Source organism: Ctenocephalides felis, unplaced genomic scaffold (assembly GCF_003426905.1).
Source record: "Ctenocephalides felis isolate EL2017-DRISC unplaced genomic scaffold, ASM342690v1 CF-g0.4_SCAFFOLD_01170, whole genome shotgun sequence".
NCBI classification, from domain to species: Eukaryota; Metazoa; Arthropoda; class Insecta; order Siphonaptera; family Pulicidae; genus Ctenocephalides; species Ctenocephalides felis.
This window is the reverse complement of record NW_020537324.1, coordinates 38,896,209-38,919,811: the sequence shown is the minus strand read 5'-3', so window position 1 is coordinate 38,919,811 and position 23,603 is coordinate 38,896,209. Positions and strand designations below refer to the sequence as shown.

General features: G+C 30.2%; 1 protein-coding gene across 1 annotated transcript in view; it reads right to left on the bottom strand.

Annotated features, from left to right (window-relative positions):
- Positions 1-21,600, bottom strand: part of LOC113366647 (metastasis suppressor protein 1-like) — a 41,575-nt gene extending 19,975 nt beyond the window's left edge. The window contains exons 1-6 of the mRNA XM_026608289.1: positions 21,520-21,600; positions 21,336-21,427; positions 20,784-20,902; positions 20,170-20,394; positions 16,789-16,956; positions 723-840 (exon numbers count right to left, since the gene is read on the bottom strand). Coding sequence (XP_026464074.1) covers positions 723-840; positions 16,789-16,956; positions 20,170-20,394; positions 20,784-20,902; positions 21,336-21,420 — 715 coding nt within the window. The 5' untranslated portion in view covers positions 21,421-21,427; positions 21,520-21,600. The remainder of the gene's footprint in view (positions 1-722; positions 841-16,788; positions 16,957-20,169; positions 20,395-20,783; positions 20,903-21,335; positions 21,428-21,519) is intronic.
- Positions 21,601-23,603: the final 2,003 nt, after the last annotated feature.

The following is a 23,603-nucleotide window of genomic DNA, read 5'->3' as shown; positions in this document are numbered from 1 at the left end:
TGCAAGGAATAGTTGGTGTTTTATATTCAAAAGTCAAAATATAGTTTTTAAATAAAATATTAAAGAGTGTTTAGTAATAAGTAACTGTTATTGAAAATTACACTGAAGATGAGGCACACCTTGGTCTCGAAACGTTTGTAATCATAAAATAAAGTTGTGTTAAAAAAATCTGAGTGCTGTTTTGTTCATAATAAACATTTAATATTCGTTCCACTCATATCATAAAATTTTATAATATATATCTTCTATATATATAAAAATAAGTCGGGTTTTCCTTCCTGACGAAATAACTCCAGAACGCACGAACCGATTTCGACAATTTTGCATTCTTTGGAAAGGTCTCGGGCTCCGCAAGGTTTATAGCTAAGAAAATTAGCGGTGCATGGCATCGTGCCCTAATGCAAATTGCTGGAACTTCACGCACCGTAATTAAAAATTCGAGTAATAAAAATAATCAATAATTGTTTTAAAAAATTGCAAATAGATTATCTTCTATATATATAAAAATAAGTCGGGTTTTCCTTCCTGATCAAATTTTTCCTTTTCAAATATAAAACAAACAAAAAAATTCTTCATCTTTCTCACGAAACCATCTGGTGGCGAAACGGAGTTCGTCGGGTTTGCTAGTATATATATATATATATATATATATATATATATTCAGTATACACAGTCTATTCCTGCGTATCAAGCAATGTAAGTGAGACAATAAATGAACAAACCTGCTGAAATCGTGTGCGGTCGCTCACTCACAGTTTCTACATGACTACGTGAAGAACTGCTCTCTGATTTCGTAACCAATGCTGCAGATCCGCTATCTCCATGATTAATATTTGTTGCCTGTTAAATGGGACAGAATGAGTAGTAGAAAAGTTTAAAGAAAATCACGAATTTTATAAAAACATAGGATATGAGCGCCTTGGCACACAGAATTGACCTAACCTTGTAATTTAAAATTGGTATAACTTTATACATAGAAAACCATATATACCTCAGGTATACGTATAACTTTATACTTTGATAGATTTGGACAATATTATGTAAAATAAAAAATTATATTATTTCAAATAATGCTAATCAAAAACTAGTTATAAGCTTGCTACCAGAAAATACAAAATTAAAAATTATTTTAACGTTAGCAAACAATTATTAGGATTCGCTTTAAAAAAAAAACGATTCACTCTCGCACATATCCAATGCTTTCTCGGCCAAATGATGAGACAAATTGAATATTAATATAGCAAGTCCTCAAAATAATATGTGAACTGAAAATATAATAAATACTATAAAAGAGTTTGTTATAGCAGAACTATCAAAAATGCAATATAATTTTTTTAAATCTAATTAAAAACGATTAATATTTAAAATGATTTCATGTATATGCATACATATATATGTAGTGTATTGTGTGTGCATATAGTTAAAATATAGGTATGTGTATATGTATATGCATATGGCGTTAGAACGATAGTATCGATACTGAGTAAGAATCGATACTTTGACTTCGACACTGAGTACTTTTGGAATCGATACTTCAGGCCGATTCTTTTGGCGGTATCGATACTTTGCGCCGATTCTACTAAAAAAGTATCGGCTATATTTTTTGACCTCACCAAAAGTTCGACCGCATTTTATGAACACCACTCATTCTCTTTTGTCGCTCTTCACAGATAACAAACGAAACAAGCGATAAGTCGAGTGCGATGTGGTTTTTGTTAAAGAAAATGTATATGAATGCCCCCAGTTCGGAGCCAATGATTAACAATAATTAAAAGAATTAGAGTTTAAGATTACGTACGTCGATAATATAATTTCTGTTACCCCCGAGAGCATATGTTTATCAACGATAATAAATTTTGTATATATTGTATGCAAAAATCTTGTTATCTACGAAATTGTCTCGCAACCAACTTTGGTTAAATAATTTATTAAGACATTCGATTTCCGATTCTAATTTTTTAAAGCCGATACTTTTTTTTCTAAAATAAATACTACTTTATAATCGTTAAGTATTTTCATTAAAATTTATTTTCTTTCCGATTCTAATTTCTAAATCCGATACTTTTTTTTTCTAGAATAAATACTTTATAATCGTTTAGTATTTCCATTAAAATTATTATATTTCCGATTCTAATTTTTAAAGCCGATACCTTTTTTTCTAAAATAATACTACTTTATAATCGTTAAGTATTTCCATAGAAATTATTTTATTATTAATAAATACTAACTTATGGTTAATGAGTATTTCTATTGAAATTATTATATTTGCGATATTAATTTCGAAAGCCGATACTTATTTCTAAAATAAGTAAGACTTACGATTGTAGCGGCAGCAGCTTTGTTTTTTCATTGTTCGACGCGGATGCCGCGGCATCGACAAATCATATCGTCGCGATCTAAACTTATAACTAATTTTTGCTTTTACATTCCATTGAAATCAATTAATTATTTCCTAATCATTTTATTATTAAATATAATAAAAATATATAGGTTTTTCCAACCTGTGTCTGAAGGTACAATTAACAATTGATCATGTCTCCAATTTTTACAATAAGCTGTTTACTTTCGGGTTAAAAGGATGGTCATTGTACCTAATCTATTGTAAGAAGAACATAATATGCAAAAGCGTCCAGTGCATCTGTGCACATACAACTATTATATGTAATAGGATAATAGTAAAATAATTCTAAAGATTTCTTAACACAATTATTTCTAATATCATTCTTAATCAGTATTATAACTAACGCGATTGAATAAAAGCCTAGTTTACATAGGTTGAATACTTCGAAAGATTAGACTATTTTTTAATTATCGAGTATTTTTCTTTTTGAAATAAATTAGCCAACACTATTATTATAAATGAATACTTTCGTCACAAAACGATACTATTGTTTAATTAATGAGTATTTTTCTTTTTGAAATAAATTAGCCGATACTAAATCCATTAATGAATACTTTCGCCACAAAACAATACTATTTTTTAATTATTGAGTATTTTTCTTTTTGATATAAATTAGCCGATACTAAATTCATAAATAAATACTTTCGTCACAAAACGATACTATTTTTTAATGAATGAGTATTTTTCTTGAAATAAATTAGCCGACACTATTATTATAAATGAATACTTTCGTCACAAAACGATACTATTGTTTAATTAGTGAGTATTTTTCTTTTTGAAATAAATTAGCCGATACTAAATCTATATATGAATACTTTCGTCACAAAACAATACTATTTTTTAATTATTGAGTATTTTTCTTTTTGATATAAATTAGCCGATACTAAATTCACAAATAAATACTTTCGTCACAAAACGATACTATTTTTTAATTAATGAGTATTTTTCTTGAAATAAATTAGCCGACACTATTATTATAAATGAATACTTTCGTCATAAAACGATACTATTGTTTAATTAATGAGTATTTTTCTTTTTGAAATAAATTAGCCGATACTAAATCCATATATGAATATTTTCGTCACAAACAATACTATTTTTTAATTATTGAGTATTTTTCTTTTTGAAATAAATTAGCCGAGACTATTATTATAAATGAATACTTTCGTCACAAAACGATACTATTGTTTAATTAATGAGTATTTTTCTTTTTGAAGTAAATTAGCCAACATTATTATTATAAATGAATACCTTCGTCACAAAACGATACTATTGTTTAATTAATGAGTATTTTTCTTTTTGAAATAAATTAGCCGACACTATTATTATAAATGAATACTTTCGTCACAAAACGATACTATTTTTTAATTATTGAGTATTTTTCTTTTTGATATAAATTAGCCGACACTAATTTCATAAATGAATACTTTCGTCACAAAACGATATTATTTTAGAATTACTGATTTTTTTTTTTTTTTGAAAAAATAAATGAATACTTTCGTCACAAAACGATACTATTTTTTAAATAATGAGTATTTTTCTTTTTCACATAAATCGAATTTGAAATTAGTATCGAAAATTTATTGTTTTAAACTTTTCCAAATGTTGAAAATGATGCTGATTTAACGGCATGAAATACAGGCAATAGAATTTATCATAATATTGAAATTCGATATGTAGAGAGTTTTAGATATATTTTGCACTTATGTTTGATTTTGGTGAAAAGTACTCGATATTCGACACTGAGTAGTATCGATACTTTTGCCACGATACTTTTTCGGAATCGATACTTTGCCTCGATTCTTTTTTCAGTACTCGGTATCGATACTTTGCCTCGATACTTCTAACACTATAATGCATATAAGTGTTTGTATACATGTATGTATGTACACATATGTACATGCATATGTGTGTATATGTATATGTATATGAAAATAATTCTCCGTTTTGTCTAAAACAACAAAATATTTATACTTTTTCAAATTAAAAAATAATTCCCTTTTTTCGTAAATTGTCAATGCAAGGACCACAAAACAATATTCGCGTTTGGACCTTAGACACATCTGTGTAACAGAAGTCCATTACAGACATTAACTTAGCCGTGTGAAGTCAAATTTTACAAATACTCTAAAAAAATTTTTTCCCAGTGTTTTAAACAAAAAATTAGTGTTATGGATAGATAGATCAATATTGCAGGTAAATAATTTTTGCTACTTAATTTTATTTTTTATTTTCTATAATTAAAAAAAAATTCTTTCGTAGGGCAGTTATAGTAATCGCAAAAAAGCGGAAAATAAACATTGTTATATATCTTTACATGTCAAAGGGTTCTGAATATTTTGGCATACTTTAGAAAAAATGGATGTATGTGTGTGTGCGTGAGTGTGTGTGGATACAAATCTTCGTCGACGATTTCGGGAACACCGATCAACCGATTTGAATAACTCAAAGAACATTCGATTCGAATTGATATGGAGACGTGCTGATTAGTTTTTGGCGATGGCAGGTCTAGCCATTGCGAAAATACGGGACAAAAAGTGCCAAAAACGGCAAAAACTCAATTTTTAAGCGAACGGAGCGCCCGATTTTAATAACTCAAAGTACTTGTATCGACAAGATGAAGAACTGATTAAATTTTTGGGAAGGCAGGGTTAGCGGTTTCGAAGCTAGCAGCCATTTTGTATTTGCATTTAAGAAAGTCAAAACTGATCGGGTTCGAATCCCACGCCTGTAATATTAATGTGTTTATTCCCATATAAAAAGTGTTTTTGACAGAAGAAACCGGATGATGGAACGTATCTAGTTCCGAAACGTCGTAAATAAACATTCACAAAAAACAAGTTGTTTTTTATTTATTGGATTTATTGTTAGGAAAATAAACATATATGTATCAATATCTTAATATGTATAAAATTAGTGTCATGTTGTCCGTCCGCAATAAACGCCTAAAACACTGATCCGATTTTAAATTGGTTTTGCTCATCGTGTGCATGTAGATCGCATGTAGGCACTAGGGTATATTAAAAGTCTCAATTTATAGCCAAAATATTATATTTTTGGTAATTTCAATAATGTTTAACAAATGAATCGTAGAATCAGTTTGATCTTACCTATACCGACGACCTACGAATAATTCGAGCAATAAACTTAGGAACAGTAGACCATCTGCTGAGAGGTACAGCACACTGCAGTTCCAGGAACATTTGTTCTATGATTATATTGTGATATTTGAATACAACGATTTATGATGCGTTTCTATGATAGTCCGTTATGCGGTTGGTTGAAGTTTTAGCAGTTGAAGAAGTGTTTTCATGTTGCAAATTTTGCATTGATAGAAAGTTATTGATGGAAAGTGTAGCAAGTAAAATATATTTGTGAGATTATTGAAATTTATTTTCATTAAATATTTATAGTAAAGTTTATAAAATTAAATGTGTTTGACGAAATTTCAATTTAACAAATATATGTTTTATGATCAGTGTCACAGGAAATGAAATAATATTTTTAAATAAAACGTATATTATTACTATCAAGAATTAGAGAACGCAATAAAATATCAAATAATCAAAGATATAATAATTGTATACTATAGGTATGTGTAAACATATATACATCATAAAAAAGAGTGCGCGTAAGGTTCACACGCGATTAAGAAAAAACCTATTTGCTACTGTACAAGAAGTAAAAATAAATACATTTATTAGTAATATGGTAATACGTTTATTAGTAATATGGTAACACTCGTGATGCACACATTTATTAGTGTCAACCATTATACACATTTATATAATGATAAATTATAAATTATATATTTATAATAGCATTAAAAATATGTATAATATTCCAAAACAATAATGTAATTAAAGTCATACTTCAAATATGACATGATCGGTTTGTCATTGTAATTAGCATTTAGAAATGAGCCTTCATTAGAGAAATGAAGTAATTGCTGATTAATGAATTCTATAACATTCGTTCACACAGCGAATTATGTTAAACAACGCCTAAACAAATATTGTTTTTGCAACTTCACTCATCATGTAATTGTGTTTGAAGAACTTCATTAATTAAAATTAACATACATTCATTGACTACTTGTATTTTTTTTACTTTTTCGCTTGGGATATAATCTCATTCTTTGAACAGCTGTAATATCTGTCTTGTCTAAATAATATTTTCCATTTCAATAACTTCAAAGATATAAGAAACTACAAATAATATAAAAATAATTTCTAATCAATGAACTTACGTTTATTATTTTCAAGGAACAGAGTAAAATATTTTTCTGATTCAGGTATTCCTCATTAAATCAAATTTGTACTACGATGTAACTTTAAAATGTTATCTATGCCGATTTCCATGTTGATACCGGTACGCATACAACGTTGTTTCCGGTACTCTATTCACATACACGACGACTAATCACAATCGACCCGTATAGAAATGATACCATCGAGAGCGAATGACGAATCATTGCATTGGCACTCGACTCGACCGTAACGCACTTTCGTTGCATTTGTACGGATTTACACCCTAGTCACGCCTAAAGAAGATTTACTTAAAAAATATACTATAAATTAGAATTCAAAGGATAAATATTAGTCATAATTATTAGTCAATACGCTAGGTATGCATGCCACGACAACATTATTTAAAAATGAATTACCGGTTTTTCTTCCTAAATAAAAAGTACAACAATTCAAATAAAATCAGTTTTAGATTAGGTTGGCTCTTGCAAAGTCTATTAATATGATCCAGGAACATTTATATGTGACGCGCTTTGCAGTAGATACACTATGTTTTTTGTTATGTGCCCCTTTCGCTTATATACCAATTTACAATCAATTAGTTATTATCATACTAGACATATTTTCTATGGTAAAACAACGTTTGCCGGGTCAGCTAGTACTTATTGATATATTATAGAATTTTGTGATATGAGTGAAACGAATATTAAATGTTAAATATGAACAATACAACACTCAGATTTTTAGCAAACACTTTATTTGGTAATTACACGTTTCGAGACCATGGTATGCCTCATCTTCTGTGTAATTTCAAAACAGTTACTTACATACTAACACATTCTTCAATATTTTATTTGAATTACATTTAATTTTTGAAAATACAAAAACCATCTAAGCTATGTGAATATTTACAAAAATATTTTAAACTAAATGGGTATTATTATATGTAAACAAATGGAGTGCGCGATCGCATACGAAAATCAACAAATGTGAAATCAGATTAATTTATTGAAGAGAATAAGATAAATAAAAAAAAAATATGAATTATCAATGATGTTTATATAAGAGTCGTGTAAAATATTTGTGTCGGTTCTCAGATTTACGCTATTGTTAGTCCAAATTATTAACATTGATTCTGCCATGCTCCGTTTAAATAAGTCTTTTTCGTGGAATAAGATTTATGGATTATCAAAATCAAACTTATGGTTGTTGATATTACCATAATTCACAAGCGTACTTTTAAATTTTTTATTATCTATTTTTTCGCATTGTAATTCATGCTGCTTGAGTCTTTTATCTAAATTCTGACAAGACTGGCCAATATAAGAACAATTACAATCCAAACAAATTTAAATTTATAAATAACATCTTTTTTTTTGTTAAAGGAGTTTCGTCTTTAGAGATAGGCTTATATCATATCCGAAGACGGATCGGTTAGGATTTGACTCCGCTTCAGAGAGGAGTTATATCTACTTAACAACTCCACAACTCCGATAACTTTGAAACCTAATACTTGAGACAAATGTGTTCTTTAGTGTGTTGTTAACATATCTAAGGATTTATTAAGACTTTGGAAATAGTTTGCAAATAGTTCAAACATTTTTGTTCATTTTATCATAATAATTACTATTTTATGCATTTAAATATGCATACAATACTCAAATTGACAAAAAACTTGGGAATCAAAATCAATTTTGTGATTATTTTTGAAGAGAAAATATAGAATTCTTTGAACATGTTTATTTTTATATGAAAATAGTGCAGTAAACCTTGTATATATTTTTTTTATTTCATTTGAATATTTATTACAACTGTTAAATAATTAACATCTAGTAATATTGATAAATAATAACATAAATTTAAATAAATAAGAGTGTAAAGGATAGAATTTACATGAAAATAATATCCGTAATATGATGATTGATATTGATGATATATTGACATTGTATATGAAATAAGAACAAATCTTTGTGTTTAATATTTTTCACAAAATAATAATACCTCACATTTTTTAATTGTTTCCTTTTCGAGAATTAACTAGTTGGTTTGGTATTTAGCCTTGAGGCAAGTTACATGAACTTCCCGATATGTTTAAATAATCGACTTAATCGATAAAAAATAAATTAATTTATGAGTGATTAAAAGCATTCCCAGTGGATTTATTACACATAATTGAAAACGAACGAACACTTTGACTCGGAGTATTTTCTAAAAGCAAATTTTCAAAAATCAATAATTTTTATAATTGAACCAGTTTCCAGGACTTTAATGGTTTATTATGTTCAATTCCAAGTACTCTATCATTATACCAAGTAAATAGTCTAATTTTAATTTTAACAAATGTCAAAAGAACTATTCATTTTCTCAAATTCTGATGAATTTTTAAAATCAAACTATTTGTCATAAGGCCGTAATATTTCAGTAAGTTCTATAAGACCATGGTATATATCGCTAAAAAAAATCCATAAAAATCGGCTTAAATTTTTTTTTCAACAGTTAATTACAAGAAAACGGTTCGGTAGATTTTCACCTAAAATTAATCAGTACCATTCCCAACTAATATCTTGCGAACAGTTTTTGATTTTTTAAAATCGGTTCGGTAGGATGAGCTTAAATGTGGACGAAAAGCTTAACACTTTTTTTCAAATTGCAAAGAAACGGCTTGGCAGATCGTCGCACAAAACTGGCAAACGATAGTCCTCACCGAAATACATCAAATGGCTTTTCAATTTCCAAAATCGGTTCAGGAGTTTTTGAGAAAACGTCGATCAAAGGTCAAATTTTGACAAATGCCAAAAAAACGATACCAATTTTTGCAAACTTTGACGAATTTTTAAAGCTGAACCAGTTGTCGTAGGGCCGTAATATTTTAGTATGATCTAGAAGACTATGGTAATTACCGTCAAAAAAATAATCATAAAAATCGTCGATTTTTTTTTAAACTTTATTACAAGAAAACGGCCCGGCCGATCTCTACCAAAAACTAATCAGCAGGATTCCCAACCAATATCTTTCGAACGGTTTTTGAATTTTCAAAATCGATTCAGAATTGCTGGCTAAAACGTAGACGAAAATTTTTTCACTTTTCTGCGTTTTATAAAGAAACGGCTTGACCGATCGCACAAAACTGACAAACGATAGTCCTCGTCGAGATACATCGAATGGCCTTTAAATTTTTGAAATCGGCCCAGCCGTTTTCGAGAAAACGTCGATTTACGCCAAAAAATCTGTTCACATACATACACTCACACACGCACACACACATACTTTTCCTAATTTGGTCTCATTCGATTCAGAATGGCTTGAAACGTCGAGAAAACATAAAATTAGCGAATCGGATTTTTTGATGAAAACATAAATTTCTCCTTCGGGAAGTTAATAAAATTTCTGAATAATAAAAACAATACTAGTAAAACAATAAAGTGGAATGAAAATAGTAAGTGACTGATAATAACAAATATAAAAAAATAGCAATATTATAAATAATAAGATAATATTATGATAATAATAATAATAATAATAATGATATTAATATTAATGCTGCGTTTACAAATGAATATTTATGAGATCATTGTGATTTTTTTGTTTTAGCCTGATTGGGCGCGCTACTGAAAATACTTTCTGTGCCAAGTAATTTGGGTGTTCGTCAATTCTTCTCTCATATGAAAAATTAATAAAAAACGTTTTTTCAAGAACAAGTGTTGGACCATGATCTTCCAGTTTCTTATCAAAAGGTTCAAGTAAATTAGCGACTCTGTTTTTTATAATTGGACATATTAACAAATGATCTGATAATAAAATAGCGTGATCTACAAGATTTAAAATGGTAGAAATTTTTCTATTGAGCGAATTAACACTAGATATACCAGCCGTTTGTATATACCTATTTCTACCAATACCAGTCTAAATGACTGGTCTCTAGGAAAACATACTTATTGTGTTTTTAACCCTCCGTCGGTCGGCGTGGTCTGGCCAGACTTTTTTCGACTGCAATTAAAAAAAAAATACTTCTAGTAATCCTATCGACTTGAAATTTCTTGACTTTTCCTAAAATTTCATTAGCTGTCGATCAATGAAAAAATCAGGACGAAAAAATGTACAGAAGGATAATTATAAGGATATTAACTTTTTTATACTTCGAACGGTCCGAAAGGTCTGTCTAGACCACCCATACATTTTGTATGAAATATACGCTTCTTGATATATGTAAACCAGTATTTTGTCTTTTTTCATGGTATTTTCTATTCAAATTGCGTTGAATATATTCTTTGCTATGTGTTGTAACATGAATGTTAGTATTTTCATGACGAGAGTTCCTTGAAAACCTACCAAACTTATTGGTAATCGCAAACACTGAAAATCGGATGAGTAATGCACACATTATCAACAATTTTTCTACCAGTACTGCGTTCGAAATTTTTTTTGGCCAACCTATAGTGAAATTATATTTTCACTTTGAGTTTTACAGCTCATTTCAAAGGCGACGCACCTCATTTCGTTTTCATTTGAATTTCACATTCATTTCAAAGGCGCCGAAAAATAATAAATATTGTTTTTCATTGATATAAAACAGAAAAATTAACAAAATAGCAACGATTTTTTTATATTTCTTGATTTTTTTTATATAATATAATATGTAATATTTTTATTATAAGCAAGCTCAACACATGCAAAAGACGGTAAGAAAAAGAAAAAATCTGAACTATAAATATTCACTACTAATAATCGTTAATATATAAGACACCAAAAACTCATTTATTTCATATAAATGCATATAAATGAATCGTGGTCCAGCCAGACCTTTCCGACCGTTCGAAGGTGAAAAAATATCCGACCGACGGAGGGTTAAGTTAAACAAAACTAATTACAGCTGTTAAATAAACTTATATATATTGTCAAATAACAAAATATATTAATTATTAATAGTTTTTATAGTACTTTAGCACAATACTCAATAAAAGTGTAGTGTTGCAGCTACCGACGTGTTTTTAGATTTTAATTTCAATGCCATATGAATAATTATAAAAATATCATCGGTTATTGCATTTATACCCTTCATGGTATATGTTTCAAGAATTTTCATTACCACAAATTCGCTTAGAGGTGTTGATTCTTCGTCTTTCGCTAAATACGGGCAACCATTTACCATATATTTTGTTTCCACATCAGATGTCAGACAGAATTTTTTGTAAATTTATAGTTTTTTTGGCATTTACTGGCTAAATATGCTTCTGGCCTTTGTTGCAAAATGTTATTCAACCAGAGTGATATGAGCTTCCGGTTTGAAGCAATTTTTGCTATTGTCTATATTTTGTTCCAAACGCGGGCTTTTTTCTATAAATTTGGCCTGAGTATGTGTCTGAAAGCTCTTTGAACTTCTAATCTACCTGCAAAACCTATTTCACTTTACTACAACTCTTGTCCAAATAGTTTCGTCCAAACTAATTTTAGTTTCCTGATTTGGTGCATTACTTCCTAATTCGTCTTCAGAATTGGAAGAAAGTGGCTCGCATCGTCTCATACGTTTGTTTGTGATATCTAACCATTTACTAACGTACTTGATCTATCTGTATTGTTTTTATCACGAAATTTCCCATTTCTAGAGTCGATAATAGTACTGTCTTGTGGATTGATTTGTTTATCTAAAAATTCACCGTCACTATCATATATTTCAAATTTTAGGTCCAAACATTTCAGAGATCCGCTGATTGTATTTTACAAACAAGCTAAAAAACATTGTTTCCATTATTTTTTCAAAGACTGACAGTCGCTATAAAAATAAGTCGAGACCATGGCAGTTTTCTCGTTTATAGTTTTTTTTTACTCAAAAATATATTTTTGAAAATTTCTGTGTCCACGCGAATGTTACTTACTTGTATCAGTGTACAAAAAGAATAAATAATTATACTTGAAAATCACTTTGAATAAAATTTTATTCAGTGTGTTGAACAAAGATCGAAACAATTGTTTTGGTGGTAAAAATCTAGTAATACTTCAGCAATCTGCATTTTTACAATGTAAAAAAGAATAAAGAATAAATAATATATATTGTCGTCGATGAGAGAGTAGGCGATAAACGCATACGATCTATGGCTTTTGTTATTTCGGTTCTTTTATCAATCATTTTCTATAGAAACTTGCACCAGTCATTTTGACTGGTGCCGGTACAGTAAGTAGTAATTTATTTTTGTTACTAAGTAACTTTGAATGCACAAAATGATTTCTTTACTAATAACTTAAATAGTCATAACTTCATTTCACAAAACAAATTTTACATATAATGGGAATTTTAAATTGAAAGTGCCCAACCAGTCATTTTGACTGGCGTGGTATATCTAGTGTTAAAGTTAATGTACCTCCCGGACCAACTATTTTTCTGTACCAATCTGTAAAACATACACCGCCTCTATTAATACGTTTTACGTCAAGAAAATGTAACGAAGAATCATTTTCCAGTTCCTGGGTCGGAATACGGAATGTACTCATTGAAAACATTATCTATATCTTTATTATTAAGTAGTATTAACGTGTCATCGACATATCTGAAATAAACTAATAGTTTGGAAAGAGTTTAAGGGGTTAGGGATACTTAGAATGTTTGAAAAATCGATTTTTATTTTTTTTGCATTTTCATTAAGTGCAATATCTTGAAAATATTGTCTGGAAATTTAAAGTTGATCCGATGATTACTTTTTGAGTTATAGGACTCTTTTCAGCGCGCTGACGCAAGTGGAGAGCACTTATATTCAAAATTATTCTCCCTTACCTCCTGATGTTTTAAAAGCTTTTAAACCGATTTACGACGATCTCAGCAATGATAATTTACTTTTAAGATGTGTAGTTCGAGATTGAATCCATAAACAGAAAAAATTGAAAGCTTCAACCAACTAGTGTAGAAAATATGCCTAAAAACCGTGAACACTAGTTCTACTACCGTACAAACTGCTGAATACATATACATAATCATTATTATTGACTATGGATACCCTAGGACCAAATCGTGGGTATAATTTCCATTGGTATGCTGAAAAATTGGATGCCGCACGTGTGAAAGTGGCAGATCAGCGCGCCAACGAGAACACTCTGGAGGTCAGAATGCTTCGTAGGCAACAGCAAACGGAAATTTTGGAAACTTGCACAATGGCTGATGAACTATTGACTCGGTTTAAGTAATTCAATAATTCGAATTTCTGTACGTAAATGCAATGTGAAACTTTAAACGCGTTTTTCTCAAAACTATGTTTTTTGAACCGGTGACAACTGTAACTCAAAAACCGCTTAGTAAATTTTAATGAAATTTATAGAGCTTTTAGAATACATAATAAACTCGGGCCTGATCGAAGAATTTTTATATTTTCAAAAATTTCAATTTTTTAAGACTAATTACTAATTTTGCAAAAAAAGAAAACCTTCGATCAGGCTCAGGATTATCTATTTATAAAACTATTTTTTTATTTGATTGATTTCAGATGAATCTCCAAGGAGTTATAACCGTCACCGCCAGGACCGTTTTTCGAAACAGGGAATTTTTGTTACTTCAAGTCAAAACATTGTATAATAATGCTGTATTATTATTTTTGTAAAAAACATCGTTTAATACCTTGAATTCAGTTGTAATCCATGCACAGCGGGCAAACATCATGCATTATAGAAGGGTAATATGTGCTCCATTAATTTCCCTTTCATTAATTATTATTAGTTATGATATTCTTTTACATAAGTTTAGTTTTTAATAAATTTTATATAATTTTTTTTGTGTTTTTCCTGGCTCGGTATGTATATAATTTTCTCTTTTTTATGTTTATATTTAATATCACCTATTGATATTTATGTAATATGTTTTTTTAGATTACTGAATAGAATAAAAAAAAAACGATTAGTGTCAACCATCGTACACATTTATGTAATGATAAATTATAAATTATATATTTATAATAGCATTAAAAATATGTGTAATATTTAAAAACAAGTAGTGGGGCACATCGCATCGAGCGATCTTAAGGCAAAAATTATTTTTAAAAAAAAAAATAATATTTTTGGAAAAATTTAACTTTGAGAAAATTCGATTTTTGAGAAGCTATAAATTCTTGATTTTTTTATTATTTTTTTTGAAAAAAAAACTTTATTTTTTAACATTATTTAACGGCAGTCAGGACATATTGTTATTCTATAGCTGTTTGGTTCAATATTAACTCAAGCAGTGTTGTACTTGAGTATAAAAAGTTGGCATCCTAGATAACCCTCCAATGAAAATTACTAGTCATTTAGAGAAGATCTGCTGGTTGTTTCTTCTTGAGTCTTCTGGGTTGAGAGACGCTGATCACTTCTTGTACTGTTTCCATATGGAGGTCATTATGCAGGATTCGCGCTTGTGATAAGTCTTAAATCTCCATAGGTCTATATACGTTTTATGGAAGATTTGTAAATAAGAACTTTGTTGTTCAGTGATAGCTTGTAGTGAAGTCCTATCAGCCAATACAGTGACCTGACTTTGCTACGCAGCTCTTTTATTTTTTGGTTTATATGTTGTATCCAGTTTAGTTTTTGGTCCAAATGAATACCGAGGTATTTGATGTTGGAGACCTCAGGTATAGCCTTGTTATTCATGCTGACAGGAGGGCATTTACCCTTTTTCAGCATGAAGGTTATATGGCACGACTTGCTTTCATTAATTTTTACTCTCCATTTTTTGGACCAAAGTTCAATTGAGTCTAGATGCTCTTGGAGTATCTTGCTGGCTACAATAGGATTAGAGTCAGCAGCCATTATAACAGTGTCGTCAGCAAATGTTCCTGTAAGGATGTCGTTGCAAGTTGTAATATCATGAGTATAAAAGATATACAAAATAGGCCCCAGAGCACCTGGGGCACCCCGGCTTCAACTTTGCGAAATGTCGATACCTGTTTGCCTACTTTCGTCTGAAAAGTTCTGTCCGACAAATAGGGTTTGAAGAATTCGTAATAATCAGGCATAATTTTGTTGATTTTAATTAGGAGACCCTGATGCCAGACTCTGTCAAACGCTTGGCACATATCAAGAAAAGCTGCGGTGCAGTAATTTCCTTTCTCAAACGATTTGTAGAATTTGTCGACCACACGGTGGCACTGCTGGATCGTTGAGTGCATTAGGCGAAATCCGAACTGATGTGTAGGAAATATCTCATATTTATTTGTGATATCTGACAAAATGATTTTTTCAAATAGCTTGGAAATGGTGAACAGAAGACTTATTGGTCTGTATGAATCTGGTAATTCTGGATTTTTGCCTGGTTTTTGTTTATCGTCCTTCGGTTTTAATGGCGGTGTTGAAAGTTTTGCAGCGTCCGGTAGTACATGTATTAGATGATTTAGGGAATCATCAATGTCGTTCGGTAATTTCAAGCGAATCTTCAAATCCAATCTTTCAGAAATACTATTTCTGTAACGTTCCCAATTTGTCCTCGAGTTATGTAAAAAAAGTCTCAGAAAAACTCACTGCGCAAGTGAAGCCCAGTGTTATTATCAAATATGAGTGATCAGATGACATCCAATGACGATACAGTTTCCACAATTTTCCGCAAACACGTACGCACACATTTTACATATAACACATACTCCAAGCTGACAACATGTTCGCTTGGAATAAGCTTTTTTATAATAAAATATATTATTTATTTGAATTTTACAATTATTTAAAATTTATCATAACTCGACGTTTTATCAATTTGTTGTTTCATAATTTTTTCGTGCAATTCCGTGTGTTTTTGTGTTTTTTTTTCAAATTTATTTGTATGGTGAGTTTCTTTACATTTGTTTATTCTATGTTTGTTTTTCATATATACTTTCATAATATATATTTGTTATAAAAATATTATTAAATTGGTTAGATTTATGTTTTTTTACATGTTTTTATTTATTTTTGTCTGTAATTATGTATTTTTTATATTGTTTTAAATTGTAACCCTGAAATATTTAATTGTAGCACTGAAGATGGGTCAAATCAAGACCCGAAACGTATGTCTTCTGAATAAAAACATTTTCTTTCAATAAAACTGTTTTTAATTACTGGATGGATGCCCAAGAACAATTTTATCATTTTATCATATACATATATATATATATATATATATATATATATATATATATATATATATATAAGTACCTGAGGTGAATTTCGTTGCCAAAGATTTTGTCCAGGAGAGAGTCCCGGCGATAAACCACTACTGGATGAATTTGAATTGAGGGAGCTTATGGAACACGCGGATCCTTTACGGGAGCCTAAAGATTGCGGAGAACTAGGTGATGACCTAAACTTGGTGTCGACCACAACCTATTGAGGAATAATTAATTTTGATATCATTGAGCTATGTTATGAATAAATTAATAATTAAATCAATAGTTCAGAAAATGATAAGGGGAAATAACTTTATACGTAATTCTTGTATCATACCAAAATTTATTTTTAAGTGTTTTTTTTTTCAATTAAGAGGTTGTTTGAAGGGTTTTAGTGTTTTCACAGGATTGAAAATGATTTTACTGCAAGGTAAATGTATTAAAAAATATTTTTCAATTATATCCTTTAATATTAAAACGTTTGCTAGCGATAAAACGGCTCAATGTCCACTTATTTATTAAGGGGTCGCAACCCCCCCGGGGGGTGATGGCGCAACCCGAATTGTTTTCACTTTTCAACTTGAGGGTAAGATGAACCCAATTCCAAAATTTCATGCAATTCGGAGCAAAGTAAAAAAATTCAGAGGTTATACCCTTTTTTCCTCTCCGTTTACTGCACTATGAGTGCATATTCCAGACATTCGATAATGCTCCAAATCAAGAAATTAAAGATAGGTTGGATCAAATAGGACTTTTGCAACCAATAAAACGTATCAAACCAAAAGAAGTTTATCATCAAATCCAGATCCTCAACCCTAAAAAGTCAGCAAGATACATATATAAAATTCTGAAAGAATTACCAAGTAAAATAACATTACTTATAACATTTATCTTCAATGCTATTATCAGATCAGGTTACTGGCCACGCCTTTAAAGCATTAGAACAAACTCAAAGATATTTAAATACACTACAATAATAGCTGAAAAAATAGAAGATAAATATTAATAAAGATAAAATTGTACATGTAACGTTTACTTTACGTCGCAGTACATGCCCATATTTAAACAATAAACTAGTCCCAAAATCGTAAAATATTTGGTTTTGCATCTCGATAATATAATAAATTAACATGGAAACATCATATTAATAAAAAAAAGGATGAAAATTCATAGAAAATAAAGGAATTGTATTGGCTAACATACCGAAACTCTAAATTGTATGTAGAGAACCAAGTATGTACAAGAGTATAATAAAATAAAATTCGATGTATGGCGTAAAGTTATGGGCTACTGCATCAAAATCAAATATTGCAATAATAGAAAAAGATCAAACTAAAATACTAAGATCAAATCTAAACGCATCGTGGTATGTCACAAACTTCACAATATGCAATAACCTGATAATTAGAGACCCATATAAACCCAATAGTTGAAGACATTCTACTACCGCATAACAATAGAAGACTGAAAAAGACAGGGCCATGCGTAAACTAACGATATATTACTGGATCATCTTAGATAATACATACTTATTTTTCTATTATACAGTTTAACTCATAGAAAATATTATTGTATTTCTGATTTCTATAAAAAAGTAAAGTGAAAAAAATATATCGAATATGAAATATTGGGAACAGAAAAAAATAATAACTAGTGGGGTGGGTGGCATCGTGCCTTAAGGCAAATTGCTTGAACTTCCCGTACCGTAACGAAATGTTCGAGGAATATTGAATGTTTTCAAATAGATTATTATAAATATTGTAACATTGTCTAATATTTATAAGAATTATATAAAGTGAAAGTTGCAAAGTTGAAATTATTTGTAAAGAATATTAGAACTATAGTCAGAATTAAAAATAAAATCTGAATTATTTTCGATATACAAAAAAAAATTAAAAAAAAAAAAAAAAAATGGAACAAAAATTTTTTTTTCCAAAATCAATTATTTTGTTAAGACAAGCAGAAAGTTCTTTGAATCAATTGAATCGGACGCTTAGTTCTCTCAAAAACTGCCATTTTTTGTACATTTAGCTCTGTATCTCCGAAATGGCCGGGCCTGCCTTTGCGAAAAACTAATAACCCCTTCTCCCAATCATTACTAATTGAATGTTTTTTAGATCATTCAAATCGGATGCTCCGTTCACTCAAAAACTCGATTTTTATTTTCTGCACTCTTTGCTCCGTATCTCCGAAACGGCTGGACCTGCCTTCGCCAAAAACTAATCAGCTCTTTTCCCTATCAATAGGAATCGAATGTTTTTTAAACCATTCAAATCGGTTGATCCGTACGCCCGAAAACGTGGACGAAAATTTGTATCCATACATACATACACACACACACACACACACACACACACTCCATTTTTTCTGAAGTATGCCAAAACGTTCAGAAACCTTCAAAACGTCGAGAAATGTAAAAATTTTCAATTCCGATTTTCGGCCCATTACAATAACTTACCCTACGGGAAGTTAAAAATATAATCTTGATGAAATTTGTACACGCGATACAAAATGCAGATGAACTATTTAGAATGCATTTAGATCATTCTTTTGTATGATTTTTCTTATTAATTATATTCCATATTAGTTAAATTATTAATTACATATCATTAATAATATCACTAATATAATTTAAAAAAGAATTTATCAAAATTATTTTAACATTGTTATTTTTAATAATATTGTAATTTTTATAAAATTGTTAATTTGGATTTTAGTATATTGATATATATTACCTTAATCTATTATAATGTTTTTTTTTAATTTCATTGAGATATAGTCTTTGTGGTACTACAAAGGTCGAATATTATAATTATTAAATTAATTTGTCGCGTTGTCATATCACAGCTGATGGGGGTTTTGTCATAATATCAAAATATCAAAATCACGCCAAAAAATAGATAAAAAGTGACTACATACAAATATCACTACAGGAAGATATATAAAATTGAAAATTACTTGATAATAATAACGCAAACCAAAATTTCAATAGTTAGATTAGATAGTTCAATTTTATACTGCCTATAAAAATGACTCACTTGTACACTTTTTGTGTATACCGCGTATATACCCGCGACCAGCGGGACAGTAGCTATTACAGCATGTTGCGTGGGGGTTTACATATCCGACCAAGTAAAGAAATATCTGAATATCGTTCAAGACACTAATGAAAAACGTCTGTTAATATTTACCCTCCTACAATAAGCCTCGAGCCCTACTATTCAGTATTTAGAAATTGGTCTAAAGGCTCAGTAGCTAAATATCTTCAGGTTATATCACACATCATACATTTTATTGTATTAATTATAATGTTACACTTTATCAATAAACATATTGAGAACGGATTATTTACATGCTCAATGGTAACATATACATACTATAGATTATTACTATATATATAATAGATCCAGATATGATTGTAAGTAAATACCTGTTCACTACTTGGAGGAAGATCTCTTGGATTTAAAGTAAGTCTTCGCAATTGATCAGTGGCATCCTGTAAATGTGAAAGTTCACCCAATACGGCCATTTCTTGTTGCACAACAGGTTCTAAAAGTTCATAAAACTGACAGAATCGAGCCCGCTCTTCTGTCATGGCTGCACGTACAGCACGTCGTTCAACTTCTGCCAATGACAGCTTGCACTCCGTTACATCCTTATAAAATTAGCAGTAAAGTTTCACATATAGAATTTAAGTATTTTTATTGAAATGGCTCTTAACCTTTAACGAACGAGCGCATTTTCTAAAATTATGACCAATAGGTGATGAATTCTTAAGTGCATCATTTCTAGATCACGAGAAGATGCACAATTAATATCGCTTTATTGAATTTAAATGTAATGGAATACTGCTAATATTGCTTGTTGACCAATATTCAAATTTAGTTTCTAACGGCAATGTGCACATTCTATGCTCATATTGAAAACTATACAAAAAAAAACAAAATTCTTCTTGTCATGTTATGCTGCGTTTTTTTAGAATATTTGCAGTGTCGCGAGAATGACTGCATTCGTTCGTTAAGGGTGAGGTTAATATTAACAAACCTGTAAGCAGCTTTCTACTCGACCTTGGAGTTCGTTATTATTTCCTTTCTTTGCTTTTCTCTGTATCCGTAAAGTATCGGTCGAATATTTTTTTAAATCAGATCGGCCACGCTTAAATTCTAAAAAATAATCATATAATAGAACTTGCCAAATTATTACAAATGATATTTCTCAATATCGTTTTGAATTAGTAGTGCATCGCATCGTGCCCAAGGCAAATTGCTAGAAGTTTAAAATTTTCCTGAAATTTTTGAAAAAAAAGGAAATTTTTGAAAAAAAATAGACTTTTAAAAAAAAATGAAATATAGTGAAAATGTTCAAAATCGGTTCAAGTCAGTTCATCCACACCGTTGAAGTAAACTTTAAACATTATAAATCTTAGTACGAAATCCATAGAAACAAAACGAAAATTATTTTCTAAATTAAATATTTGTTTATCATAAAAATATCAATTCTATAAACATCACTTCAATCCATAAATGTTGTGACAATGGTCATAAAATTTCATGAAAGGCTTGATAAACCAACGAAAATGCATTGCATGCAACATACCTTTCAAATGCTCTTTTTCAAGATTAATAACTCCTTTCTTCCAATCTTCCAATTTCTCCTGAAGTGGTATCACTAGGCTATCCATGATGGCACTATACATAAATTATTCAACAATATTTTCTGTTTAGCCAATTACATAATATGTAACTATATTATAACCGTTTATATCAACAACATTACTCACTTTGTGAATGTTTTGACCCTTGCTTCAACAGCTCGATGCCTTAAACATATTCGGGTAAGCGCTGATCCTATATCTTTAGTGCTCCCTTCAAAAAAAAATATATCATTTTATATTGAGAACAATAGTAGATATGTATAATATAAAATATGGTATTAAAAATAAATACTATAACTTTATATTAGATCTGTGATATTCTTCCAAAAAAATCGATTTCATTTTAGAAATCTATAATCCCTCTATAAAAAAACATATCAAATATGAGAACTTGCTCCTCTTTTCAAATGCATATGCATAATAGTAGTCATTTGGTTGTTTTGAAAATTGTTAGTCATACACTTCGATGTGCAAGAGGGAAGTGAACAAGTGCAGAGTGGATGTCGTGGGACTGAGCGAGGTAAAGAGGCACGGACAGAGTGAAGGAAAACGCTGGAAGAGAACGTAGGAAAGCTAGAAAAAGTATCTTGAGTACTCTGGGATAACCCAGAAGATGATAAAGAAAATGGATGAGCGCCAAGAATACAGATTTGGGAATGTATGAAAAATTGATCAATTGGGACGGGAGGGAAAGGGAGAGGCCGAAGGCTGGAATATCAAAAACAAGGTACATACGATTTAGTGTTTCAGGCTACAAAGAAGATGAACTGGACTAAAAGGGAAAGCAGAAACACGACAATGGAAATAGAATGACAGACCACAAAAAAATCTCAGCTCTGGAGAAATACCTAGAAAAATTATACGATAAAGAATATCGTCCTGACAATATTGAGATCGAAGAAGAGAAAGAGGTAGGCGAAGGCGACAAAGGACCGTACATATTGAAAAATAAGGTCGAATTTTGAGAAATAAGCAATAAAGAACATGAGAAGGAGAAAAGCCACAGGGTATGACGACATACCGGCGGACCTGCTGAAAGATCTGGGCAAAAACGGGTTAAGAAAACCGACCGAACTGCTGAACTAAATATACCGAACGGGCGAATAGCCAAAGAACTTCTTGAATGTCACGATGATTGTTCAGAAAAGACGCAAAGCAAACAAGTGCAGCGACCACAGAACAATCATTTTGACTTCGCACACAGAAAAAAATCTGGTCCAAATACTTACGAGACCACTCGAGAATAAGATTGAACCACACACGGGCAAAGACCAGTTTGGTTTCGTCATTAACGAGGATATTTATATCGGTTCCATAGATTGGCAGAAACTGTCACACAGTCTAAACCAGGGGTCGGCAAGCTTTTAACTGTGGTGTGCCGAGCCACTCTACCAATATGATTCAGGGTGCCGCCTGAATTCTGAAATATATAACCAGGTTCTGGGGGAGAAGAATTATAACCAAATTTATCTTTTAAACATTTTTATTAACTAGTGGGGTGCATGGCATCGTGCCTTAATTCAAATTGCTAGAACTTCCCATACTGAAATTAAAAATCATGGTACTGAACCCAAAAAAAATTACACAAAATATGTACACAGTATTAAAATCTCTATAAAATATCTGATAATTTGATGTACATAAGTCCAATGAGTGTAAAAATACTACAATGTTTATAAAAATACTACAATGGGTGTAAAATTACTACAATGTTTGTAAACAATACTACTACGGGTGTAAAAATACTACAATGGGTGTAAAATTACTACAATGTTTGCAAAAATACTACAATGGGAGTAAAATTACTACAATGTTTGTAAACAATACTACAATGGGTGTAAAATTACTACAATGGGTGTAAAAATACTACAATGGGTGTAAAATTACTACAATGTTTGCAAAAATACTACAATGGGAGTAAAATTACTACAATGTTTGTAAACAATACTACAATGGGTGTAAAATTACTGCAATGGGTGTAAAATTACTACAATGGGTGTAAAATTACTACAATGGGTGTAAAAATACTACAATGGGTGTAAAATTACTACAATGTTTGCAAAAATACTACAATGGGAGTAAAATTACTACAATGTTTGTAAACAATACTACAATGGGTGTAAAATTACTACAATGTTTGCAAAAATACTACAATGGGAGTAAAATTACTACAATGTTTGTAAAAATACTACAATGGGTGTAAAATTACT